This window comes from Nesoenas mayeri (genome assembly GCF_963082525.1).
Source record: "Nesoenas mayeri genome assembly, chromosome: 3".
Taxonomy (NCBI): Eukaryota; Metazoa; Chordata; class Aves; order Columbiformes; family Columbidae; genus Nesoenas; species Nesoenas mayeri.
In genome coordinates, this window is record NC_137544.1 from 65,597,399 (window position 1) to 65,618,951 (window position 21,553).

At 38.9% G+C, this 21,553-nt stretch overlaps 1 protein-coding gene across 2 annotated transcripts in view; it reads left to right on the forward strand.

Annotated features, from left to right (window-relative positions):
• Positions 1 to 21,553, forward strand: part of CNKSR3 (CNKSR family member 3) — a gene marked incomplete at its 3' end in the record, with an annotated part of 55,985 nt that overhangs the window by 25,676 nt on the left and 8,756 nt on the right. For both annotated transcript variants that reach the window (XM_080341770.1, XM_080341771.1), the window contains exons 2-7: positions 4,227 to 4,390; positions 10,891 to 11,093; positions 12,587 to 12,674; positions 15,500 to 15,541; positions 17,386 to 17,505; positions 19,280 to 19,339. In XM_080341770.1, the coding sequence (XP_080197896.1) occupies positions 4,227 to 4,390; positions 10,891 to 11,093; positions 12,587 to 12,674; positions 15,500 to 15,541; positions 17,386 to 17,505; positions 19,280 to 19,339 (677 nt within the window). The remainder of the gene's footprint in view (positions 1 to 4,226; positions 4,391 to 10,890; positions 11,094 to 12,586; positions 12,675 to 15,499; positions 15,542 to 17,385; positions 17,506 to 19,279; positions 19,340 to 21,553) is intronic.

Genomic DNA, 21,553 nt, shown 5'->3' on the forward strand with positions numbered 1-21,553 from the left:
CTGAGAATTTGTTCAAGCTCCTGAACTAATGGAAAATTATCCCTATCACCTCCCTGTTCCCCCTCACCATTCATTCCTTAGCTCCTTGCCCTGTCTATCTCCCCTTCTGCTTCCTTGCTGTCTCCCATAGTGGAGTATATATTATAGAATCTATGGTCTCAGAAGAGAAGAGAGTGAGGAAGAGTGGGATGGTGGGAGGAAAGAAGAGGTGGCAAGCCAGCTCATTTTGGACCTGTGGCCTTAATATGTCACTTAAATGTTTTTGTTGATATATGGTAGGTAAATTTGGTAATCTCCAGCACAGAGGTTGAGGAAAAAATATGAAACTATTGAACAACAATACTTAGAAAACACATGTCTCTAGTACTTTGAAAGCTGCATGTCATTCCTGAATGGCTGACATCTGTCAACAGTAGAAATGTAAATTTTCTCTGAATAGTAAACTGATAGGTATAGCTTAGATCCAAGCCTCTCCCTTCACCCCCTTAATGTTTTATTTTTCTTTTCTTTTTTTTTTTCTTCCCTCAATTCTTATTCAAAATAACTTTCTTAATCTTGAAAACAGACTGAGGTTGGTATCAGTGCAAATCTGTAAGGGTAAGACCTGTTCTAATGTTTTTACCTAAGTGAAAGGTATTGAATATCTTTTGGAGTGCTTTGCATGATGATGGAAGGCTATTTGAACTGAGAAGTCTAGACAGTCCTTAGGATCTATTTGCACATCTTTACACCTGCCAAAATTTGGGAGGAAGTCTTGTTCAAGTTACTCTGTAGTTCCCCAGAAGGGTTTTCACAACATGAATCACATTAACTAGACTAGTCTCTCTCCTATCCTCCCTCTTCATAAAAATCACTGCTACTGTTGTTGTAAAAGTTGGGTAACATTCTGCAATTGCTATTTCCATTTCCATCTTCCCTCATTCTCTAACAGTTATGCAATGCGATGCTATCTTTCATGTGTGGTTTTGATGTATCTGCAAGGAATATTACAGAGATTTCTCACATGCAATTGAGACAAATGCTTTTTAAACACACTTTGAGCATAAAATGAATAGATTAGACTTCAGAAGGGTGCTTCAGTGGGTAAAGGAGATAAATATAGATATATTTTCAAATGTGAGGGTCTTAATTGTATTTTTTTTGAAACAGAGAAAGCTACTTTCTTGCTTGAACCTGCTAATGTTGCATGGCTGAAAATGACCTGGCATGTAAGAAAGCACCTTTGAGTGATGTAGACTGCTTCTTATAGTTTTTAATTCATCTAAGTTTCTCAAAAATATCCAGACTTTGCTAATGGGCAATAGCAAGTCTATGTGAGGCTCTGAAGTTCACAGAGAAAATACATGGAAAGAATTGAGATGCTTGGAAGAAGGAAAAAATGAGCAGTTAATTTAGATTACAGTGGCATTTGAATGCCGACTTTCTAAACTTCACTTAAATATTATTTAGTTTATTTTACTGAACTGATTTATGAGTGTCTTTTTTTTTTTCCCCCCCCCCTTCTCCTTTCCCTCTTGGAGAAATAGGATTATTTTGTTTGCATATGATGTTTAAACATTTAATGTGATGGAAAATTAAACAATAGGCTGTGTGGTTACAATATCAATTAAAATATTTTCGTAGTAAAATATTTTTCGTAGTAAAAATAATGTTAATGTTAGTAAGCTCATCTTAAACAACTAGTGAATGCTTGTCATGATTGTATAGGTCTGTCTTCATTTCCTGCTTTGCATAGTTTTGGTCACTTAAATATATTTCTAGCTAAGAGGCTGTTCCTCTGTGTTGACTGTTTTGAATTAACATTTGTGTGATTTTGTAACGTTTTATTTTATAAAATAGAGTCTTATGGTGTGATGGTAGAATGATTGTTTTCAAGGACTTCTATTAAAAATATCTTAGAGGTAGCTGTTCAAGTTGTACTAGACCTTCAAGAACAGGCAAATAGAAATTCAAAAGCACAGGCAAACTGAAAGCCAGTTTTATTTCTTGGGAGGAATACATACATTTGAGTCTCCTGTTTTAGCACAGAATGAGGACCTAGGAAATTGAGCCAACACACAAAAGGGAAGTAAGCAAAAGCTATACTGCATCCAAAAAACTTAAGCTATAACCTTCATTGCATGCTGAATATAGTGTTTTATTTTAGGTATTTGTGTAATTTGTAATGGAAACTGTGGGCTCTACAATGGCAAATGATGGGAAAGAGTGGTCTGCAAGACAGCATTAAAAATTAGGAATGCCAAATATGTGCACTGTATGTCAGCCTCAGTTGAGAATTTGTTTTGAAAAAATAAATTGTTAAACAATGAAGGCCAGATCTTTTTATTATTTTTCCTGGGAAAAGAGTTTGTATAGCCTAAGGGAGAATTTGGTGCCTGTGGGAAAGAGAACACTGGGCTCAATTTTCAAAATTTGTACAGCCTTGCCAAGACAGATGGGAAGAAACAAGAGTGAACCCCGAACAACTGTAGCCCTGGGAGACTCTGCTTAGCTTGCATGCGGGTTTTCCCATTCATAATTATGCTTAAAAATCAAGCTGTGCATACTAGTAGCTCTGCACGTGGAGGAGTCAAGCTTCTTCAGCCAGATTTTGATGTACTGCAATAATTAAGCATGCCTGTGTGCTGTAAAGGGGTGACTGCTAAGTGCTGGGATATTCGTACTTATTAATTTCTAAGCAAGAGTAATAAAGGCAAGCGATGTGTGTGAAGGAAGTCAGGGTCTTTGGGGGTCCATAGTTTACCAAGTCGCTGTGACCAGACACTGCAAGGCAGCAGTGACTGCTGGTGCTGCTGTTATGAAATTAATATGTTTCCTGTGACTCCTAAACCCTTCCCTTGTGTTTTTTCTCGTGGGTTTTCTTGGCAGTAGCGTGTGCTGGGAGTGCTTGTTTTCCAGGCTGCTGCTGCGGCTCCATGAGCAGAATCAAGTGCTGGTCTTCTGGCTCTCATTTTCTTGTAGTTCAGGACACTGTTCATGTTTCTCATCTGTAGCACTTGACATCCTGTCCATCTCAATGCCTTCCTTTTGAGCCAGTGTTGTGGATAAACATCCTTTATACAGCTAATGGTTCACTTTTTTTTTTAATAAAAACTGAATCGTCAAACAGTGTAGCTATTGTGGTTGCTACAAAGCACATGTTGAATGTAGAATCTGCATTTTTGCTCCCGTCAATTATTTTCAGTGAACATGGTGTATTTCTATAAAACAGATCGAATTAAATCTGTTCTTATTGCTCTAGGTAATATGCTGAAGTGGAACAGGGCATCAGGAGCACTGCATCATCTTTGAAATAACACATCCAAAAAAATTTTTCCTCAGATTGTTGCTGCTCACAGGATTTTTAAGAACAGAGGAAAAGAGCAGAATACACAAGAAAACAGGACTAACGCATTTAGTTAAATAAAACAGAATGAACACCAGAAATGCTTTCTGTAATTGCTGGGGGAGATGCTGTAAAAACAGGATCGTAGAATCACAACTTGAAGTGAGGATTTTGGGGATATTGCTGGGACAAAATACTCTAAACTACTTGAAAAATAGTTCATAGATACAGAAGTGAACCAGATTTCTTATTGGTTTGTGCCATTAATCCTTAGCAAGGGGAAGGAACAGCTGATTCAGGAAGCTGCAGGGTCTCATAAATCAGGGGAATAATGAAATTTGAGCCAAACATGATTTTGATTGCTTTGCCTTTGTTCTGTTTTCCTCTCATAATTCATTCAACCCTTTTATGTAGAAGTGGATGGGGAGCTGTGTGGTTTTGTGCTTTGGTTTATTTCGTTAACTAGGATTTGGGCAAGATCTTTGTTCTTGCCTTGCTTTTTTTTTTATTTATTTTTTTTTTTTTTAATAAGTAATTATTTTTTGTTGTTGCTTTGATTGCCTTTCAAGGTTTTGGGTTATCCTGATAGCTGGGTCTATGCATACCCCCAGATAGCTTTGCCTGTGCAGACACAAAAAGAACATTCATATCTGCTGAACAGGTGGGTTGTGCATTATCTTAGGTCACCTGAAGACCCACATGCAAGTTTCTTTCAGAATTTGGCATTGCATGTTGTATGAGCTTGCAACTGGTGCCTTTTACAGAGTTTGTTGTTGTGTATGGTGGTGTTTTTTTTTGTGTGTGTGTGTTGTGTCTTTTCCCCTTTTCCCACAAATGCAAATTAAAAAAAAAAGACAGAAATTTGTAACCACATCCCCTTCTCTCTTTTGTGCTTTGTTAGGCCTGGATGATTGCCTGCAACAGTATGTCCATAAATTCGAACGGGAGAAGATAAATGGTGAGCAACTGTTGCAGATTTCTCACCAGGACCTTGAAGACTTGGGTATCTCACGGATTGGACACCAGGAACTGGTTCTGGAGGCTGTGGATCTCCTGTGTGCACTGGTCAGTTAAGTGGTCAACAGATACTCAAAGAACTTCTTTAAGTGCTCTTTTAGGTGAATAACCGAGGCAAGTTATAAAAACAGAATACTGCTGACTCTTGCTTTCTGTCACACACCATGGCTAAATAAACTAGTTAAAATTTGTTGAATTCTAACAAGCTTTATGTTAATAGCTCTCTAACTTTTTTTCCTGATAAAAGGCAAAGCTAATTCATTGGTTGCACTTTTAAAGAAAGAATTTGTCTGAGTAGCATTGTTAGTTCTTGTGGCTCCTGTCAGTGAACAGAGTGGTTAGAATTGCTATTGAGTAGACTGAATTTCTCATAGAAGGTGGAAGGACATCCTGTTGGAATGACAGCTGCTAATGGTTGCTCACATCAGTTGAAATGGGTTTAGGGCAATTCTGTAGTCTACATACAAAGTGAAGAAAATGTTCTTGAAATGAGGGATGTGTCGCTAACTCAGTTACAGTTGAGTTCAACTCTCATTGGTTTCAGAACTTAAGCTGTTCCTCTGTCTTAGTCCTAATAAACAACTGTGCAGATACTTTTAAAATGAACACACTCTCAAAAGAGTAAATATATTTCAAATTGTTTTGCTGGTGCAGGCTTTATTTAAAAACCGTAGTTTGGGCATAGTCTTGAAGATGTGTTCAAGGTAACATGGTGAATGAGTGCTGGAGATACATATCATTTGCATCATAGAAAAGAGTAGGAAAGGCTGTCTGATGATTCCTTAGCCAGCACTGGCCACCTTCCCTTCATTAGGCCAGGCTTGCAGCACCAAGCATACTTATCTTAAAAGGGAGAGTCTTTATTGTCTGTGAGATACGTGGTTTATTTGCTGTGGAGAGGTGCTACAGGGATTATTCATGCTCTGTAACCAGGAACAAATTGGATAGCCCATACTCAAAGAAGTCTGTTTAATGAAATAACTTCATACAATCCAAAATGTTTCCTGAAAAGTTGCTCTTATATTTGAAAAACTGTTTTATTTCCCCTTCAGTATTTGATCTATCAAAAAATTTTAGCATTTACCTTGAAAATCTAATAGAAGAATGGAATTAGTCTGAAATGCAACTAATGTTGTAGGAAAGGATGATCTGTCAGGCAAGTGAAGAGGTCTGGTGAGTTAGTAAATGTACAGTCCTGACTTAAGTAATGGATGTGGCAGCCCCCAAAGGCATTTTTTAGTTCTTACTCTTAAAAATATTGGAATAAAATGAACAAAGCTGGATGACCACCAGAACCTAAAGCTGTGTTTTATCTCCTCCAATTTCCTTCTAACTTCCTCTGTAGACAAAAGTTTTGACCTCAACTTGTTTCTGGAAATCCTTTCTGAAATGCAGCTCAAGTTAATGCATTTGACAGAGTTCACATATTGCAGCTGAAATGTCCTTGTTCCATTGTAAGCAGTTTTTTAGGTATTCCCTTTGTCACTCTCTTGATGCCCCTTCCCTTCAGTTTTTGGGATTGTTGTGCAAAATCACTGTTGATTTAATTCCCAAGGGGATGGTGTGTTTTAAATTCTAGCTACAGCAATTTTGTTATTTTCCTGTCTCTTCTTTTTGTGTGAGAGAGCAAAGGCTTCCCTATTCCATATGTAGTAGTTCTTCAAAAGTGCATCTGTATATTGATATAATTTAGTAGATTTTTTTTTTTTTTTTTGTCTATGTATGTGTATATATATGGGGAAATCTCCCTAACTTTTTGGGCCTTGAATTAAAAAGCAAAGTAACTATTTTTGAGATGTTTTTGCTTTCCCTCATTCCCCCTCCTGTGCTTCTAGCTCACGCTCTAGAAATGTGGTGTGGTGGTAAACAGGGGGCAGGAAGGACTGAGAGGGGATTTTGATGGTTCCCTAGTCCTGGAGTTCTCAAAAAAGTATTACCTATTTTTCTCTAGGTTTACCTTGGCAGTTTTCTGGCTGAGCTTCCTTGAGATCGATGCTTTAGTTCTTTCACATCACAAGAACACTTGCAGCTCTGAAGACAGTAAAGCAGCTCTTTGGAACATCTTTCTCTTTCCAAGCATTTACCATACAGATCTTTTTTCCAGCCTCAGTAGATCAGTCATAAAAATACAGTGTGAAAGTAGTCCTTTCCTTGAGAAAGGACACCAAATAATTTTATTTTTTTTTTTTTCTACAAGTTTTGCCATTTGCTGCTGCAGTAAGTGACCTCTAGACAACCTGTAATGACTACATCTTTCTCTGCTGCTTTGGTGATGGAGCAGTGTTCCCTCATCTCACATGTGCAGCAAAGCTGCAGCTGAAGAGGCAGCAGGATGAGAGTGTGGATGGGGATAAAAAGTGAAGGTTTCCTGTGAACACACATTTCTATTGCTCTCATGCTAACAGGCTTTTCTGAACAGGTGTTGAAGACTTATTTGAAGAAGTTAGAGGACATATCAAAGAAACTGAATTCCTCAGAGGGGAAGAAAACATCAGCTTGAGTGCCTCCATCTTCTTGTTGACAAAAATATTTGCTTGGGGAGTAAAGGGATGGGAGGAAGATATTTCTTAATTGACTGAAGTATTTGGGGGAGGAGGAAACAAACATACATAAATATGCTTTTTAATCCCATGCAAAGCCAGAGAAGAAGGGATAGTGATCCAGAAAATAAGCGTTCTCAGCCAAATAATTGGAACAAAAAGCATCTAGAGTGGTGGTGAAAAATGAATACTTTATTCATCATTCCCTGATGACTTGCTTGTTTGGGCTAATGAACTAAACCAATGCAAGAATTAAGAGGAAACTATAAGCAAATATTTTTACTTTTAATGTGTTTCTTGCATCACATTTCTGATTCTTTACCTGGACTGTATGAAATAAAAATAGCTGTTTCTTTTTGAAAACAAACCCAAAAACAACAATGAAAACAAACACAACCCCACAAAACAAAAAGAAGGTAGTTTTTAAGGGTGTGTCTTTGATAATTTTACTCACAGGAAAGTTCTGCCAGCATATTTGCAGGGCAACAAAATATAACATTGTAACATAGAATGAAACATGCCTACATGAAGACTTCTACTTTGTGGCTGAGCCTTGTCAAAAGCACTGTATCTGTGTACAACCTTGTAAGAGTGCAGTTTTCTAGAGGTGTCTTCTTAAATTTAGTGCTGTTATTGCGAAATTTGGGACACCAAAGGATTCTTTAGGATGCATTTTTGTTAAAAAGGAGAGAGCAACAATGGTTGACTCCGACAGTACCTGGGGTTAACTCTAGTGTTTGCATAAACATACAGTGAATTGAAACAGCTTTTGAGGAGATATTTTGTCTGTTTTTATTCATGGTGCGTGTTGGGAGAGTGGTGTGTGTGTGTTTGGGATTTTTGGTTTGGTGTGTGTGTGTGAGGGGGGTGGGTGTTTTTTTTTTGTTTTTGTTTGGTCCCACAGCTGGTTTTCAGTTGGATCAGCCAGCAGATCCAACGCATCATGCTGTGGCCCATGAATGTGGCTGTGAAGAAGGTGATGCTACCCCTGGGCAGTAGCAGAGCTCTGGATCAGCCCAAGCCAGCTCTGACACTGACACAACTGCTGTGCTCTTTTGACATTACTTAGCCACTTTTTTTTTTTGTTGTTGTTGTCTGCCTGACCTTGAACAATTATTTGGTCACTGTACTTTTTCTCATTAATTGTACTGGAGCTTGGGAAGAGTGTGCTCTTGTGCACATGTACTCTCTCATGCACGTGTGTGCCCTGTGTCTCACTTCAGCCCTGTGTGTGGCTCCTCAGGTTAATGAGTAACAACCTGGGAATGTTAGACATAGGGTGCTCTTGACCGCTGGCTTCAGCCTGTGTTTTGATGAAAGCAACTTTGATATTTTAAATCCCGAGCGATGGGAAAATGTAACATGTTTTGTTTCATGAGCAACATCTAAAACCTTTAGGTTGCTTAAATAATAATAATCACCTGTTAAATATTTTAGCCTCAGTCTTGTTAAAATATTTCAGAAAAGCCTGCTAGCCTTTGCATTTCAACTGTGTGTTGGTGTGAAGGCTGTTTGGTGTGCTGCCACACTATCAACATTCCAATCTGTCCTGAACTGGGGCTACAGCTCAATGACAAGTTAAATTAATCCAAGTCAGCTGCTGTCTCCACCCCCTCCTCTCCTCCCATGAGTGATCTTTTGTGCTTGCACTCATCTGACCCTCAGGTGAGCTACTTCAGGGAGCTAAACCAGCTGAGAGCACAGTACAGTAAAAAAGGGAATAGATTTTTTTTTGGTAATGGTTTAATTCTCCAAGCAGCCCTCCCAACAGACTGGATGTTGCAAGTGGAGGAGCAGAAGAGTAGCAGAAACAGGTGGTTGTGTGTGAGGTGGTCAAGATAGCATCAGCTTGGATAGAACCATTGCTGTATTAGGTGAAGGGACATAATGTTTTCTGTGTATTAGAGCAAATAGATGAGGAGGCTGGCTTGTCCCTGGAACAGAGGTGGTTTGGGTTGCGATGACTCTTTGTTCTGGGCAAGTTCATCCCTCAGGGCTGATCCTTATGTAGCTGGTGAATTTGGTGGCCTGAAGAGTTGCCTGCTCCTTGTTGTGCTGGATGAGCACAGTGTGTAGCCAGGGCCTTTCCTAGAGCATAAGCTACTGGTTTAGGTATCTCAGGTGCCTTCTATAGGGGGAAGCTGTAGGAAAGCTTAGTGCAGTGACTTGGAGAGCTTGGTTGTGATGTGCTCTTGATAGGCTGTTGGGGAGGCCAGTTGCACTTGTAAACTGGAGCCCCTATATCTCCAGAGGCAACACACCTGTGTTGCTCAAGTCCACCTCAAAACTGAGGACTACTTAACAGACTTACTTAAAAACTAGCTGAAATGGGAAATTCGCAGTGGACTGACCCACTGTATAAATAAGGTTAAAGAGGTGTGGTAAGGAATATGTGAAAGTTTTGGGGCCAAAGCTGAAATCTGGCCTGGTATATCATTACATACCCTCTTAAATGCTGGGGCTATCTCTAATCACAGACACCCATGGGTGCTGGGCACAATTTCTGCCACTGAATGACAGAAAGACAGACCTGGAGATACTTAAATATATACAGACTCCCAAGTTCTGACCAGAGTGGTTAGGTGGTTATATCACGGTACAGAAAAAAATCTTTAGTATTTTCTGTCCCTTTATGGAAGAACAGGTGGAGTCAGCATCCTCTAATACCCCTGTAAAAGGGGGAGACTTCTGGCATATGGCTAATTTCAAATTCTTGTGGTCACAGAAACTTACCCCATAGCCAGACTTGTTGGTGAAAAAGTATTCCTCCAAAAATAAATTAAAATGCAGTATCCTGTGAGGAGGAGGAGAAAACTAACTGCAAGAAGCACATCTTAATGATGCTCTTGTTTTGTGTGGTGGCTGGTGTGTGTGTGTGGTTTGTTTGTTTGGTGGGTTTTTTTTTGTTTATTTGTTGTTGTTTGTTTTTATGAAAAGGTGGTAAGTTCCCACATGATTGTGTGCAAGTACTTTAACATCTTTTAGTAATCCCAATCTTTCCATCTCTGTGATCCTGGAAAATTTAAGGATATACTTTCCTGCTCCAAGAGTGACTTTTTTTTTTTTTTATTGGGTATATTCCCTCAATCCCTCAGCCCTTACTCTTGGCTGCACTTTAAGGGTACTTCCTTGCCTAGAGCCCTGAAGGGGAGCAAGGATGCACTTGTGTAACTTCTACCCACTGAGATCTTATCTGTAGGAGTTGGTAGGTAATTTAGAGTTAGCTGAGTAGCAGAAACCTCTTTTTATACTAGTGGGTTAATTTGGGGCAAAGGTTCTGTTTCATTTCTTTGTAAATGGCTTAGTCCAAGATATTAAAGGTTTTTTAGGTTTAAAAAAAAAAAATATAAAGATGACCTTGAATGAAAAATACAAGGTCAAAGAATGGTTTTAATTACTATGTGTAGAGTTCATGCAGTCCTCAAACTTGCAAATAATTGCACTGCTGTAATGAAGGAGCACTATTGCTGAAAACTTGTGATCCAAATATTTATTGCAGCTTTTGACTGTGAAGTTACTTTTGCTTCCTGTTGATGTTTTTATCTCTTGCCAGATTAAATTTATCTTTAGTTGTGAATGAAATGTTACTTCAGTGTTTATGTATCACAGTACAGAAAGCATTTTCAGAAAAAGCAACATTTACTTTCTTTTAACAAAAAGAAAAACCAACACAGTCCTGTTACTGCAACTACATTTTAAAGGTAAATGACATCTGATAGGACACTTGGACTTCATTCTGATTAAAAAGTGTCCTCAAATCTCATTAGTGTCAGAAACTGGGGGGGTTTGGCACCCACAGATGTATTCTTTATTTGCTAGAGTGTAGAACAAATCTTAGAAGGAATTTTTGCCTTGAAAAAAAAAAAAGAGAGAGAAAAAAAGGAAAAAAAAATAGAAAAATCGGGCAAATTCTTAGACCTTGCGTTCCTTATGAACTTATAACTTGTAGTATAATGTATAGGAGGTCTCAATAAGGAGATTTATCAAGCTTAATACTATTCCTTGCAGAACTATGGCCTTGAAACAGACAATATGAAGAACCTGGTTCTCAAGCTGCGAGCATCATCCAACAATCTGCAAAATTACATCAGTAGCCGTAGGAAAAGTTCAAATTATGATGGAAATACTTCTCGCAAACCCCCCAATGAATTCCTTACTTCTGTGGTAGAGCTTATTGGAGCTGCTAAAGCCTTACTTGCATGGTTGGACAGGTAAGAATAAAATCTTTATATTTTAATTTACTGCTACAATGAATTGCTGCTCCTTGTTGGGGCAGTTTCTAGATGATTTGGTGTAAGGATCTTGGTCTTGCTCACCCCTTTTGTGGTGTTGCCAGAAGACCTCTAGTGGGCAAATTTAATCTAGAGTATCTATTCTTGTGCTCCCATTCTTGCTAAAACCAGTGAAACGTTGCATCCAAACTGGTATTTATAAAAGTAGGAGTCTTCCCATCCAGGTCAGTTGCTCATACGTGTGACTTCCTCCTCTCTCCTTCCCATCTGCTAAATTACTTGTCATTGGCAGATCCCTTTCTAAAATAATTTTTAATGTTCTGCTGAAATTGTAGTGCCTTTTAAAACTGCTTTCAATTCTGGCTGGTTCTACTGCTTTCAGCTCTTAAACAAATTTATTGTCATGTGAGGTTGAGTTGAGGAAGAACTGAGGGTGGTCCCTACACAGGACCCATCATCTCTACCACCCCCCTGCCACTACTCTCACCCTTCCCCCTCTGTGGCCCATACCCTAAAAGATACCTGACTTCTGCAAGGGGAAAAAGGTCCCTTCTCTCTCTTTCACCCTCACAGGGCCATTTTCGTGGAAAATAAATTGTTCTGATTATGACCATTCTACTCCTCCTAGACAAGTATTTAGGCAATCCAAGCTTTAAAAACACTATTTAATTATTCCGGATGGATGCTGGCAGGGATGCTGTCCATGATAACAGATGAAGGTAAACTCTCAAGCCCCTTGCCAGCTTTCCTGATAAGGAAGGGTAGGAAGAGAGCTGCAGAGGGATTCACATCAAGGAGAGCTTCCATCCTTCAGTATCCCGGCTCTACAGCAAGGAGCTGGTTCTGTGTGCAGACAGTGACGTTAACAGTTTTTGTCTCTTATGTGGTCCTCTCTTCTCACCCTGTTGCTGGCAGCTCCCTTCTGAAGTCTAGCCTTCTCAGCTGTAAAGGATCTGAAGTGAGACTCTAAAGCTGCCCTACCTTTAATGATTTATTTCTGAGATTGAGTCTCACTGCACCTCTGACTGGAAAATGTGAAAATCCACTTTTCTTCTTATAGAAAGTGTGTGGTTTATTAACTTTTTTTTCTCTCTCCCATCTGAGTTTAGTAATCAAAGGCTTGAAAGGTAGAAATCTACTCACTGGCAAACCCAAGAGTATCATTTTTACAACACAGTCAGTGTGATCTGACTTGAACATGCAGCTAAGAAAATTGTAATTTGGAAAATAGACCATGTCTTCTGGTTTTAGTCTCCTAACTTGCTTACCACAGGGCTAGACATTCCCCAGAGCTGGTGGAAGGATGGAGTGGGGCTATGCAGTTAGGAATATTTATACTGTAAAACTGTGTCCTAATGCTTGTGTGGATGTCAGAGTAACAGCTCTTGCTCTCACATGCTCTTCCTCACTGATGAAGTAGAATGGGAGAAGACTGGTCCCCTCAATTTAATGGGAATTTTCTTTTGTCGCAGGGCCCCGTTTACAGGTATTGCTGACTTTTCATCAATGAAGAACAGAATAATTCAGCTCTGCTTGGATCTCACTACTACTGTTCAGAAGGTCAGCTGATTTATTTTCCTTTTAGGTTTCCAAAAGGGAAGGAAGAGGGGGTGTTTGTGGAAGTGACGTGCTTGCTGTGTGCAGAGTGTTAATTGGAAGGCAGATCTGGAGATGAATGCTTGCTTCAAACTTTGAAGGTCACTGTCAGTTGTCTGTTTTTTCTGAGTTGAGTTCCACCCCCCTGCCTTAATTTCCTATTTTGCTATTACTGACTGTATCTTAAGTGACTGTGTTATAAAGGCTACTCATATTTTCTTGAGCCTTAATGGAAAGAAGGTTTTAAAAATAGTTGGTCTACATTTGAAAATTTTCACGTTCCTAACAACATGTTGGAAAACAGTTATCAGTGCTAACTCTAAACAAAAATATTATTCCATTGGTTACTATACCCATGCTTGCACAGTCCTTAGGTCTTGTCCCATATAGAGTGGTTGAGCCATGAGATGGGAAATGCTGCATGTAATGGGAGGACCTTTGTAACACAAATCCTGCTTCTACCCATAGTGTGAGACCACAGTGTTTTGTTCTAAACTTTCTATTTATCAGCTGTGTGATGAGCACTCATATTGGTAGGAGCTAAAGGAACACATAACAACTCTGAGAGTTTTGGCAAATTCTGTCATTTTTTTCTCTCTGAATAATACTGCCTGTCTTCAAAATCATTCCAACAGTGTGCCACTGCTTTGGCTGTGAAACACGATGTGGAGGCTTCAGCTTCTGCTGAACTTGCTCATAGCCATTAGTCCATGGCCTCCTGTGACAGTGATTCTCTCCTAGTTTTGACTAAGGACGGAAACATCCCATGAGTTGTCAAGCTATGATGGCATCCAATTACATCAGTTGGATCATTCTGAAAGGATAGTGTCTGGGCATTATAAATTCAAAGGCACAGAAGTTTGGCTTGCTGCTGAATGCCCTTCTTGTATGGGTGCTGTGTGGGGATTGCAGAAAGTCAGTGATTTACAGCTACAGAGTTGCAGACTGTGAAGTAGAACATTAAGCATTTCTAGCAGCAGATGGTGTTCACCCGAGAGTGCTACAGGAACTGAGATATGAGACTGCTGAACTTGTATTAATAAAACTACTAAAAATGATGTCTAATCTGTCAGTTAAATCAGCCTTTGGCAGAGGAGTGGAAGTTGGCAAATACAACCGTAGCCTTTTAAAAAGTGTCAGAGTACTTCTCTGCCAATTTGATATGAGCTATAGCAAAGAATGGGATTGGTACATGTAAGAAAAAGCTTTAACGGGGAAAGAATCAACACTCATTTGTACCGGGATACTGCAGATACATTAGAATGGTTGGAAGGAGCCCACTGACATGGAAAAGAGATACCTAAGGATTTTTCAATTGTGAGTTTTTAGACTTGAAAAGAATTTCTTGTTAAGGAATGGAGTGTAGGAATAAGTGATCAATTCTTATAATGGAAAAGAGACCAGTGTGGCTCCCATGCAACCAATGTTGCTCTGCTTAATCATAAATGATGTGTAAAAGTAGATGAATAATAAAGCAAGATGCAAATGCTATAAGATTCCAGTTGGCTTTAATGACAGCTAGATAGATACAAGGAACAGAGTTTATTCTGCTGTTTCTTAAAGATTCGTGACAAACTTTAAGGTTAAAATAATAATCAGTGTAAATAGAAATGAAGAGGAGCAGAAGGACTTTGCAATATTGAGTAACTGGGCTGCATGATGGTTGGTGACATTCGCTATTCATTCATACAGATGTGTTTAGCAGAGAAAAATTATGCTGATGCACAACGATGGAGTCTAAACTTTATAGTAGTGCTCAGGAAAGATCTTGAAGCCTATTGGTGACAGAATGCAAAAAGTATGACGTCAGTCCTTGGTGGTCATTACAACAATGATCAGGGTGTTAAAATTCATTATGAAAACACAAAACAGAACTTAGCTTACCTGTTTTGTATATCCAAGGTGGGTCCATATCTGGAGAACTGTATTTTATTATTATTATTTTTTATTTCTGTATTTAAAAGTACAGAATAGGGTTAGGAAGGAACAGAACAAGAGTTGAGGATGATTAGAAATGTGGAATGGCTTCAATTCACAGCTCCTGGATGCATCTCTCAGTTATTGTGTGCTAGTTGTGCAAGTTGAGATGTCAAATGGCAAATATCTTGGAATTTAAGCTTATTTAAATACTTAGGGTTTGGGGGTTTTCTCCTTATAGATATTGTAAATCTTGTTTCATTATTTACTGGCTGTTTTAACTTTTAGTCAGAGAATCTAATACTATTCTCTAGTTCAACTCTTGTAGAAAACAACGACTTCTGTAATCTGTTACATGAATTTGTTTCAGTTTAGAGACTTTTGTACCTGGGTTGTGTAAATAACACTTTGTGTGCAGTCCTCTGGCCTTCAGGAATGTGATCAATAGCATATTTTTAGGAAAACAACTTTCCTTTCTATTTTTAACAATATGATTTAGATCAGTTTTGATGCCTGGGACACAGGAGTGCCTGAGTTGGGGTTTATCAGTGTAAGGCAAGCTTGTGTGCCCGACCTTCTGTGAATGTAGTTCTGTTGTGCAGGGTTCTGCTTTTCTAGAAGAGTCTGCTACTGTAATTGAATCCCATGTTCTCTTAGTTTTCAAGGTTTATTATTACTTTCTACTAGGGCCAGAAAATAGTTGTTTAACAGTACATTGGAGCCCTACTGGGTGAAACTAATCTGATTAATCTCTGCAGCATGAATAACTATTCAGTTGGAGGTCAAAGTGTCAGTTTTGCAGAATTTACAGAGATGATACGTTTACGCATTTATTGGTTAATGTAGGGCTTTTGTTCTTGTTTTGTTTTTAGGACTGCACTGTTGCTGACATGGAAGATAAAGTTCAGACTGTAGTAAGTACACACTTCTGTTGAAACTCAGCTGTCTGTGTTCACATTTATCTCAGCAGCTTCTGTGTCAACTGTACTGACAACAGTTTTCCAATCCCGTACATACAAGCATATCATGCAAGTAAACCTTGTTATGGGTCATTTAATGAATATTCTTAACTGTAGAGGAAATCCAAGAAATTTGAACAGATGGGTAGTGTGTGCGATAGTATGGAGTCAAATATTCCTTGAAGAACAGCTATTTTTCAAGATAATTTAGTGCTTGCATTTTCAAGGGGTGCTAGTGCTGTAGAATGATTGTAGGCTAAATAAACTGATTATGCCTGTGATGTGCATTTTGTGCCTTAAGAAGCAGAGACTATGCCTTATTAAGTCTCTTCATGTAAAAAAGCTGCCTGGCCACAGTTTTGCCTCTGATTGTACTCGAGCTTGAATTTCCAGGGTTATTTGAAGCAGCCTTGTAACCAAATGAGGAGCGTCATGGAATGCTTTTTATATTTTGCAACAGTTAATCATCGCTTCCTGCTTTTGACATGAACCAGGCTGTGCTCTTTGATAAGGCCTTCCGCTAGCTCATAGATGCTTAGGAATTGAGTAGCACAATAACTAAAAATAATTTTGTCCATAAATAATGAAACCACGTAACAGGGAGTTTTTTGCATCTTTCTTTTTCCATTTATGCACACCCACGTTGAAAGTAGGTATTGTTTTTTGGAGTTCCCTTGTTTGAGCAGTTCCTCGCATTCACACTTGAGCATTGTTTTGATTTATTTTATTGCTACTATAATAAATCTGATGTAAAACAAAACCAAACACATTGGAACTATTGTTTCCAGGGACCATTGTAATCCAAACCAATGTCTTCCTAGGAGACAGCTCCCCTCGTCTGCTTTCACATTGTGAAAGGTGTCTTACCTTGCTTGGTTCCCTAACCGTGTATAACTAACTACTGTACTGTATACTAATCCTTCTTATCCTTTAAGCTTTTGGAACCTACTTCGAGTTTCAGCATTGCTTTAGTTAATTTCAAGACCTAAAACATGCTGTGGGATGTTAATGAAATTTGTGAGTGTAGGCATGGTACAGATTTTTGGACTGTGTTTTTTTTTTTTTTTCTGATTACTAACCAGCTCTTCTGCTAGTTAGAAGCTCTACAAGACAAAGCTGTTCTGCATCTGACTTTACTGACACACACAAAAGGTCAAAATTTGCCTTCAGTTATAATGTTGGCTTAGGATCAGTTACGTTTTGGTCAAAAGGAAATATGAATCTTGCCTGTGTAAGCATTCCAGAAGAGGTCAGCTCAGAGGCACGGTAGAGAGAACTTATGCTGAAATGCTTAAGTGCTAGATGTCCTACCTGATACTGTAAAGCTTTGTGCAGATAAGTCAGTGGCCAGCACCTCATTTTTTCTGACTCGTGGCCAATTTTATTCTCTTAGCTGAAATAAAGAACAATATGAAAAACTATTAATTGTTCCCACAAGGAATCATCAAAATGTTTCAGTATTGTAATAGGCTATTAATATTTTGGTTAAAGCAAAGAAAACCCCAACCCTGATTTTTTTGCTGTATTTTGTGTGCTTATTTTTTGAAACAGAGGATGTGTTGGCATCTGTTAGCGATGGTGTGGCACTAATTGAAGCAGGTTGTTTGTATGAGGTTACAGTAAGAAGATAAGCATGTACAGAATAGATCTGTAGAAATGAATCTTCTGTTTTGGTGGTTCTTAACTACACTGTATTAGTGAACCAAATGTTAGTACTCAATGCCTTTCCATTTTTGAAAGCTGAAAGAAGAAGCCAAGAGAGAAATACTATAACTGGTTTTTGTATGTTTTCATTGTAGGCCAAGACATTGAATGGCATTTGTGATAAAGCTATCCGATCAACTACGGATCCGTTGATGAGCCAGTGTGCATGTCTAGAGGAGGTTCATTTAACCAACATTAAACCTGGGGAAGGCCTGGTAAGAACCAATTCTGGAGTGTCCTGATGTCCCCACTGTTTAATACGTAGGCTTGTGAGCAACTCTATGTGTGTGTGTGTAGCAAGATATTTCAAACCCATTGGTATCCTCTGTGGAACAGGAAGAGGCAAGGGAGGGAACTCTGAAGGTGAATTGTCAGGCAGTGTGCTGGAGTGGCTGCCAGAGATGGGTGTGCGTGTTAATAGGTTTGACCCCAAATAGGATTTTTGATGAAGTGTTTCAGACTTGTGTTTTATCCAGGATATTGGGGCATATAGAGAGGCTTGTGAAATCTTACATTTGATTTTTGCAGGTTACTTAGCTAGGTGTTTTTCAGGTATGGGAAGGAGAAGATAAGAAATTTGAATCTTTTGAAAGACACTTTTATGTATGTCTATAGCAAGATTGTGTAAAATGTGAGGATTGTTGAGATTTGCTTTTATCAGGAATATGAGAAATCCTTTTAAGTGTTCAGTGGTTAGCTTATTACTCAATCTAGTTCATTCAGTGGATGCTTCTTAGCTGAGTGCTGTTGATAAGAAACTGAGTTTGAAATCTTGCTGGATTTTCTGTCTGGGGAATGGACATGTTAGAATGAGTTGGAGGGAATTTAAGTGCATTTGTATTTCCCCCCAGCCCTGGAGGTGAAAGAGATGAACACTTTTAAAGGAGGCTTTACAGTCTTACTGTGCTATATAGTTTTACCTAGGCCACTCAATTTGACTGAGTCAGTCATGCATTCTTGAAATTATGGGGACCTCTTAGTTAATGCACAAACTACAACAAAGCAGAGTCAGCCTAGATTGCACTAAGTAAGGAAGAATGAGGTAGATGCACACAATTGGATACTGACAGGCAAACAAGGATACGAATTGACTGGAGAGGAAGGGGCAAAAAAGAAAAAAAAATCTTACATCTTTCCTTTCATAGCAAGTGTGGTAACTTCAGGCAGATGAGCTGCCTACGACTCCTGAATAACATCCAGTTCTGTAGACCTCAGTGTGAGTGCTTCTAACAACAGACAGAGGTAGGAAAAGTAGAGGTGTATTTGTTCATAAATGATGAAACCATTGTACTGGTCACTTCTTGTGGGGAAATCTCTGCAATTATTAGTTAACAGCCTGTTGGTGACTTTTAATCTGGTGTTCATATGGTCAACACCCACTTCATCTGTGTTTGTCCTAGCATTCACATTCAGCATTAACAATCACAGCCATAAATACTTAGTTCTGCCAGAGCTTTCACTGCTTATGTCAGCACTGTTACAAGGCGGTTTGTATATTGACCCGCCAAGGGAAATTGTAATAGAAGACATAGGCAATATTTGTAGCCCACCTGTGTAACTGTGCTTTGTATGGAGAGAGCTGGTGGCCGTCTAGTAAAACCTCTAATTCTCTAGTGCAGACAGTGCAATAAGGAAATAAAGTTTTGTATAAGGCCAAAGACTGACAGGGCAGAAAAACAGCGCTGTTTGGTATTACCAACCAGACAGTGTTTCTAGATTGCATTCCATATATTAGTTTTTTAAAGTCATTACAAACATAATATTAAATACATTAAAAGTGATCTGTGAAGAGGTGTAGAATGTTGTAATATTAGACCACACACTTTTCTAGGGAAAATGTGGGAATTGTTAAGTGTTTTTAATGATGTTTTCAGTCTGTTCTCAACGGTTGTTTAATCAGATAAGCTACATGTTTGGTGGTGTGTGGTTTTTTTGTTTTGTGTTGTTTTTTTCCTTTAAACTTGTTTTTAATTTTCTACTTACATATAGGGAATGTACATCAAATCAACTTATGATGGATTACATGTAATTACTGGAACTACAGAAAATGTAAGTGAAGTAAATATAGATTAACTCAGGCTATCTGACAACAGCTTTGAGTTTGACTTTTACTACTTTTTGCTGTTTTGCATGTGACTTTCATGATATTATTGCTTTAAATCCTATGTGATGCATCACTTGTTTATCCACAATTTGTAAATATATTGTGTCTGTGTTGTTTCACTGTTAGTCTAATTAAACCAGTTTCTGCAAATGCATGAGTTAGTTCAAATGCTTGGCATTAAAATAATTGCTTTAATAAGTTACTGTATCTGCTGTTCTGAATGCTTATGGTGTCTTACTTAACAAACCCTTAAATGTATTTGCTTTCTGCTGGCAAAGGCAATCTCCCCTAATGGGAATGTTAAGATGGTAGTGTACTAAATTCAGTAATGAGTAATGAAATCAATGAGTTGTCCAGTGACACAATTACCTTGTTGATTAGAAAGACTGCAAAAAAGTAGAACTTTTAATAGTGTCCTGCTGGAAGAAAATGATCAGCACAACAAGCAACTGTATTTTTTGCTGCAGGTGGTTGCTTGTGTTTTCTTACGGTGTGAGTTCTCTGTAGCTGGGACTTTATTAAAGGCTTCTGGGCAGTGTTTGCAGTGGACCTCTGACCAGCAGCTGGGGCTGGTGGGTGATACTGTGGTGCTGTCAGAAATTCCACTCTACAGAAGCAGTGGCTGAAAGAAAAAGGAGTGGAGGAGCCTGGCTTTTGCAGCATTGCTTTTTTTTTTTTTTTTGTGTGTGTGTGTGTGCATAGGAAAGAACCAGTGGTTCTAGTTGTACCTGTGCCAAGTCCGGGGACGAGTGGGTGGAAATCTGTGCTTGCAGGTCCAGAGTGAAAACTGAAAACTTTTATAGCTCTTATGTTGTTGCCCTGGCATAACTCTCTACAGGGTCTGAAACATAGATGGAGGACACTTTGTTAGGCATTTCTACATGTGATAAATGTGAAAGAATGTAACACTGACTGCTGCCAAGCTCCGTGTGGGTATAGATCTCATTCTGGAGGCCAAGAATGAGTCTGTATTGCTTGTATAGCTCTGAGTGTTGACCTAAATTTCTACTTTTTAAATGAATGTTCATTCTTTCTTTGGAGCAACAAAACTTGGGAAGTGACAGAGAGCTGCAAACAACTGGTGACTTTTGGTGTCATGGGATCAGGCAGGGTCTTTCCTTGATAGGTTTGGAATAGTATTTAGTAGCTATCCCTGTTGGAATGTGGTGGGATTGCACCCCAAAATTAACAGTACTGTATACTGGAGGGACTGGGAAGTCCACACATTTTATACCAGTCAGCTAAGAAGATTCTGGGATTCCGGAGTTGTGCTGTCCCACTTGTGACTTCCTGTGTCATGTTGGCCTAGATCTAAACTTTGCTCTTTCCTCTGTTCTCACAGTGTGATTGCAGCATCTGGTGCGGTAGCTGGCACATGTTGTAGGAGTCCTCTGTGCAAGGGTCCCCCACCCTCCTCTCCAGACAGGCTGTTGACTGCTCAAAGGACAGCTTGAAATGAGCTTTGTTTTTCACAAACTTGACTTTGACCCAGCATTTTTTCATGATCTTGGTTGACTTGTATATACGCAGCCTTCCACTGAGGCATTTCCTCTCAGAGGAAGTGAGAAGACAATGAAGAAATGGGGTTACTCATGAGAGCTGGAGCCTCCCACAAATTGCCCCATGTTGTCTTTCCTTGTTGCACTGTTTATTCCTACAGTTCCTTCTAATAAAAAAGTTACTTGAGCTCTAAAGATATGATAAGGGATGAGGATAAGGGAGTCCTTAATCCAAGTGCATAGTTGTGGAATCACTAGGAAGAGCTGACCTGCTGCAAGATGGTTTCTCATGGGGTGCTAGGGGATGGGAGGAGAAGTTGTCCTGTGGCCAGTGTGCAATGTACCAAGGTAGTTTGCTTTTGCACTTTGGGTGTTGTCAAGGCTGGTCAGAGTTGGTGTATTATATCAGTGAGACCATTTTTAATAACTGCAGTGATAGCTTGTGAATGGTACCAGCTATAGATAAATCTAAATAAATATTGGCTTGTTTAGCTCTTCCTTGCTAATGGCTCCTCAGAGCCTTTTTTTTTTTTTTTCCCCAGAAATTTGTGTTTTAACATGTATTATTGTTAGATTGGTATTTGGTATTGGAAAACACTTGATGTATGCAAGCATGTATTTTTCTCTTTTGACCTTGATACAGGTAGATAATTTGACATT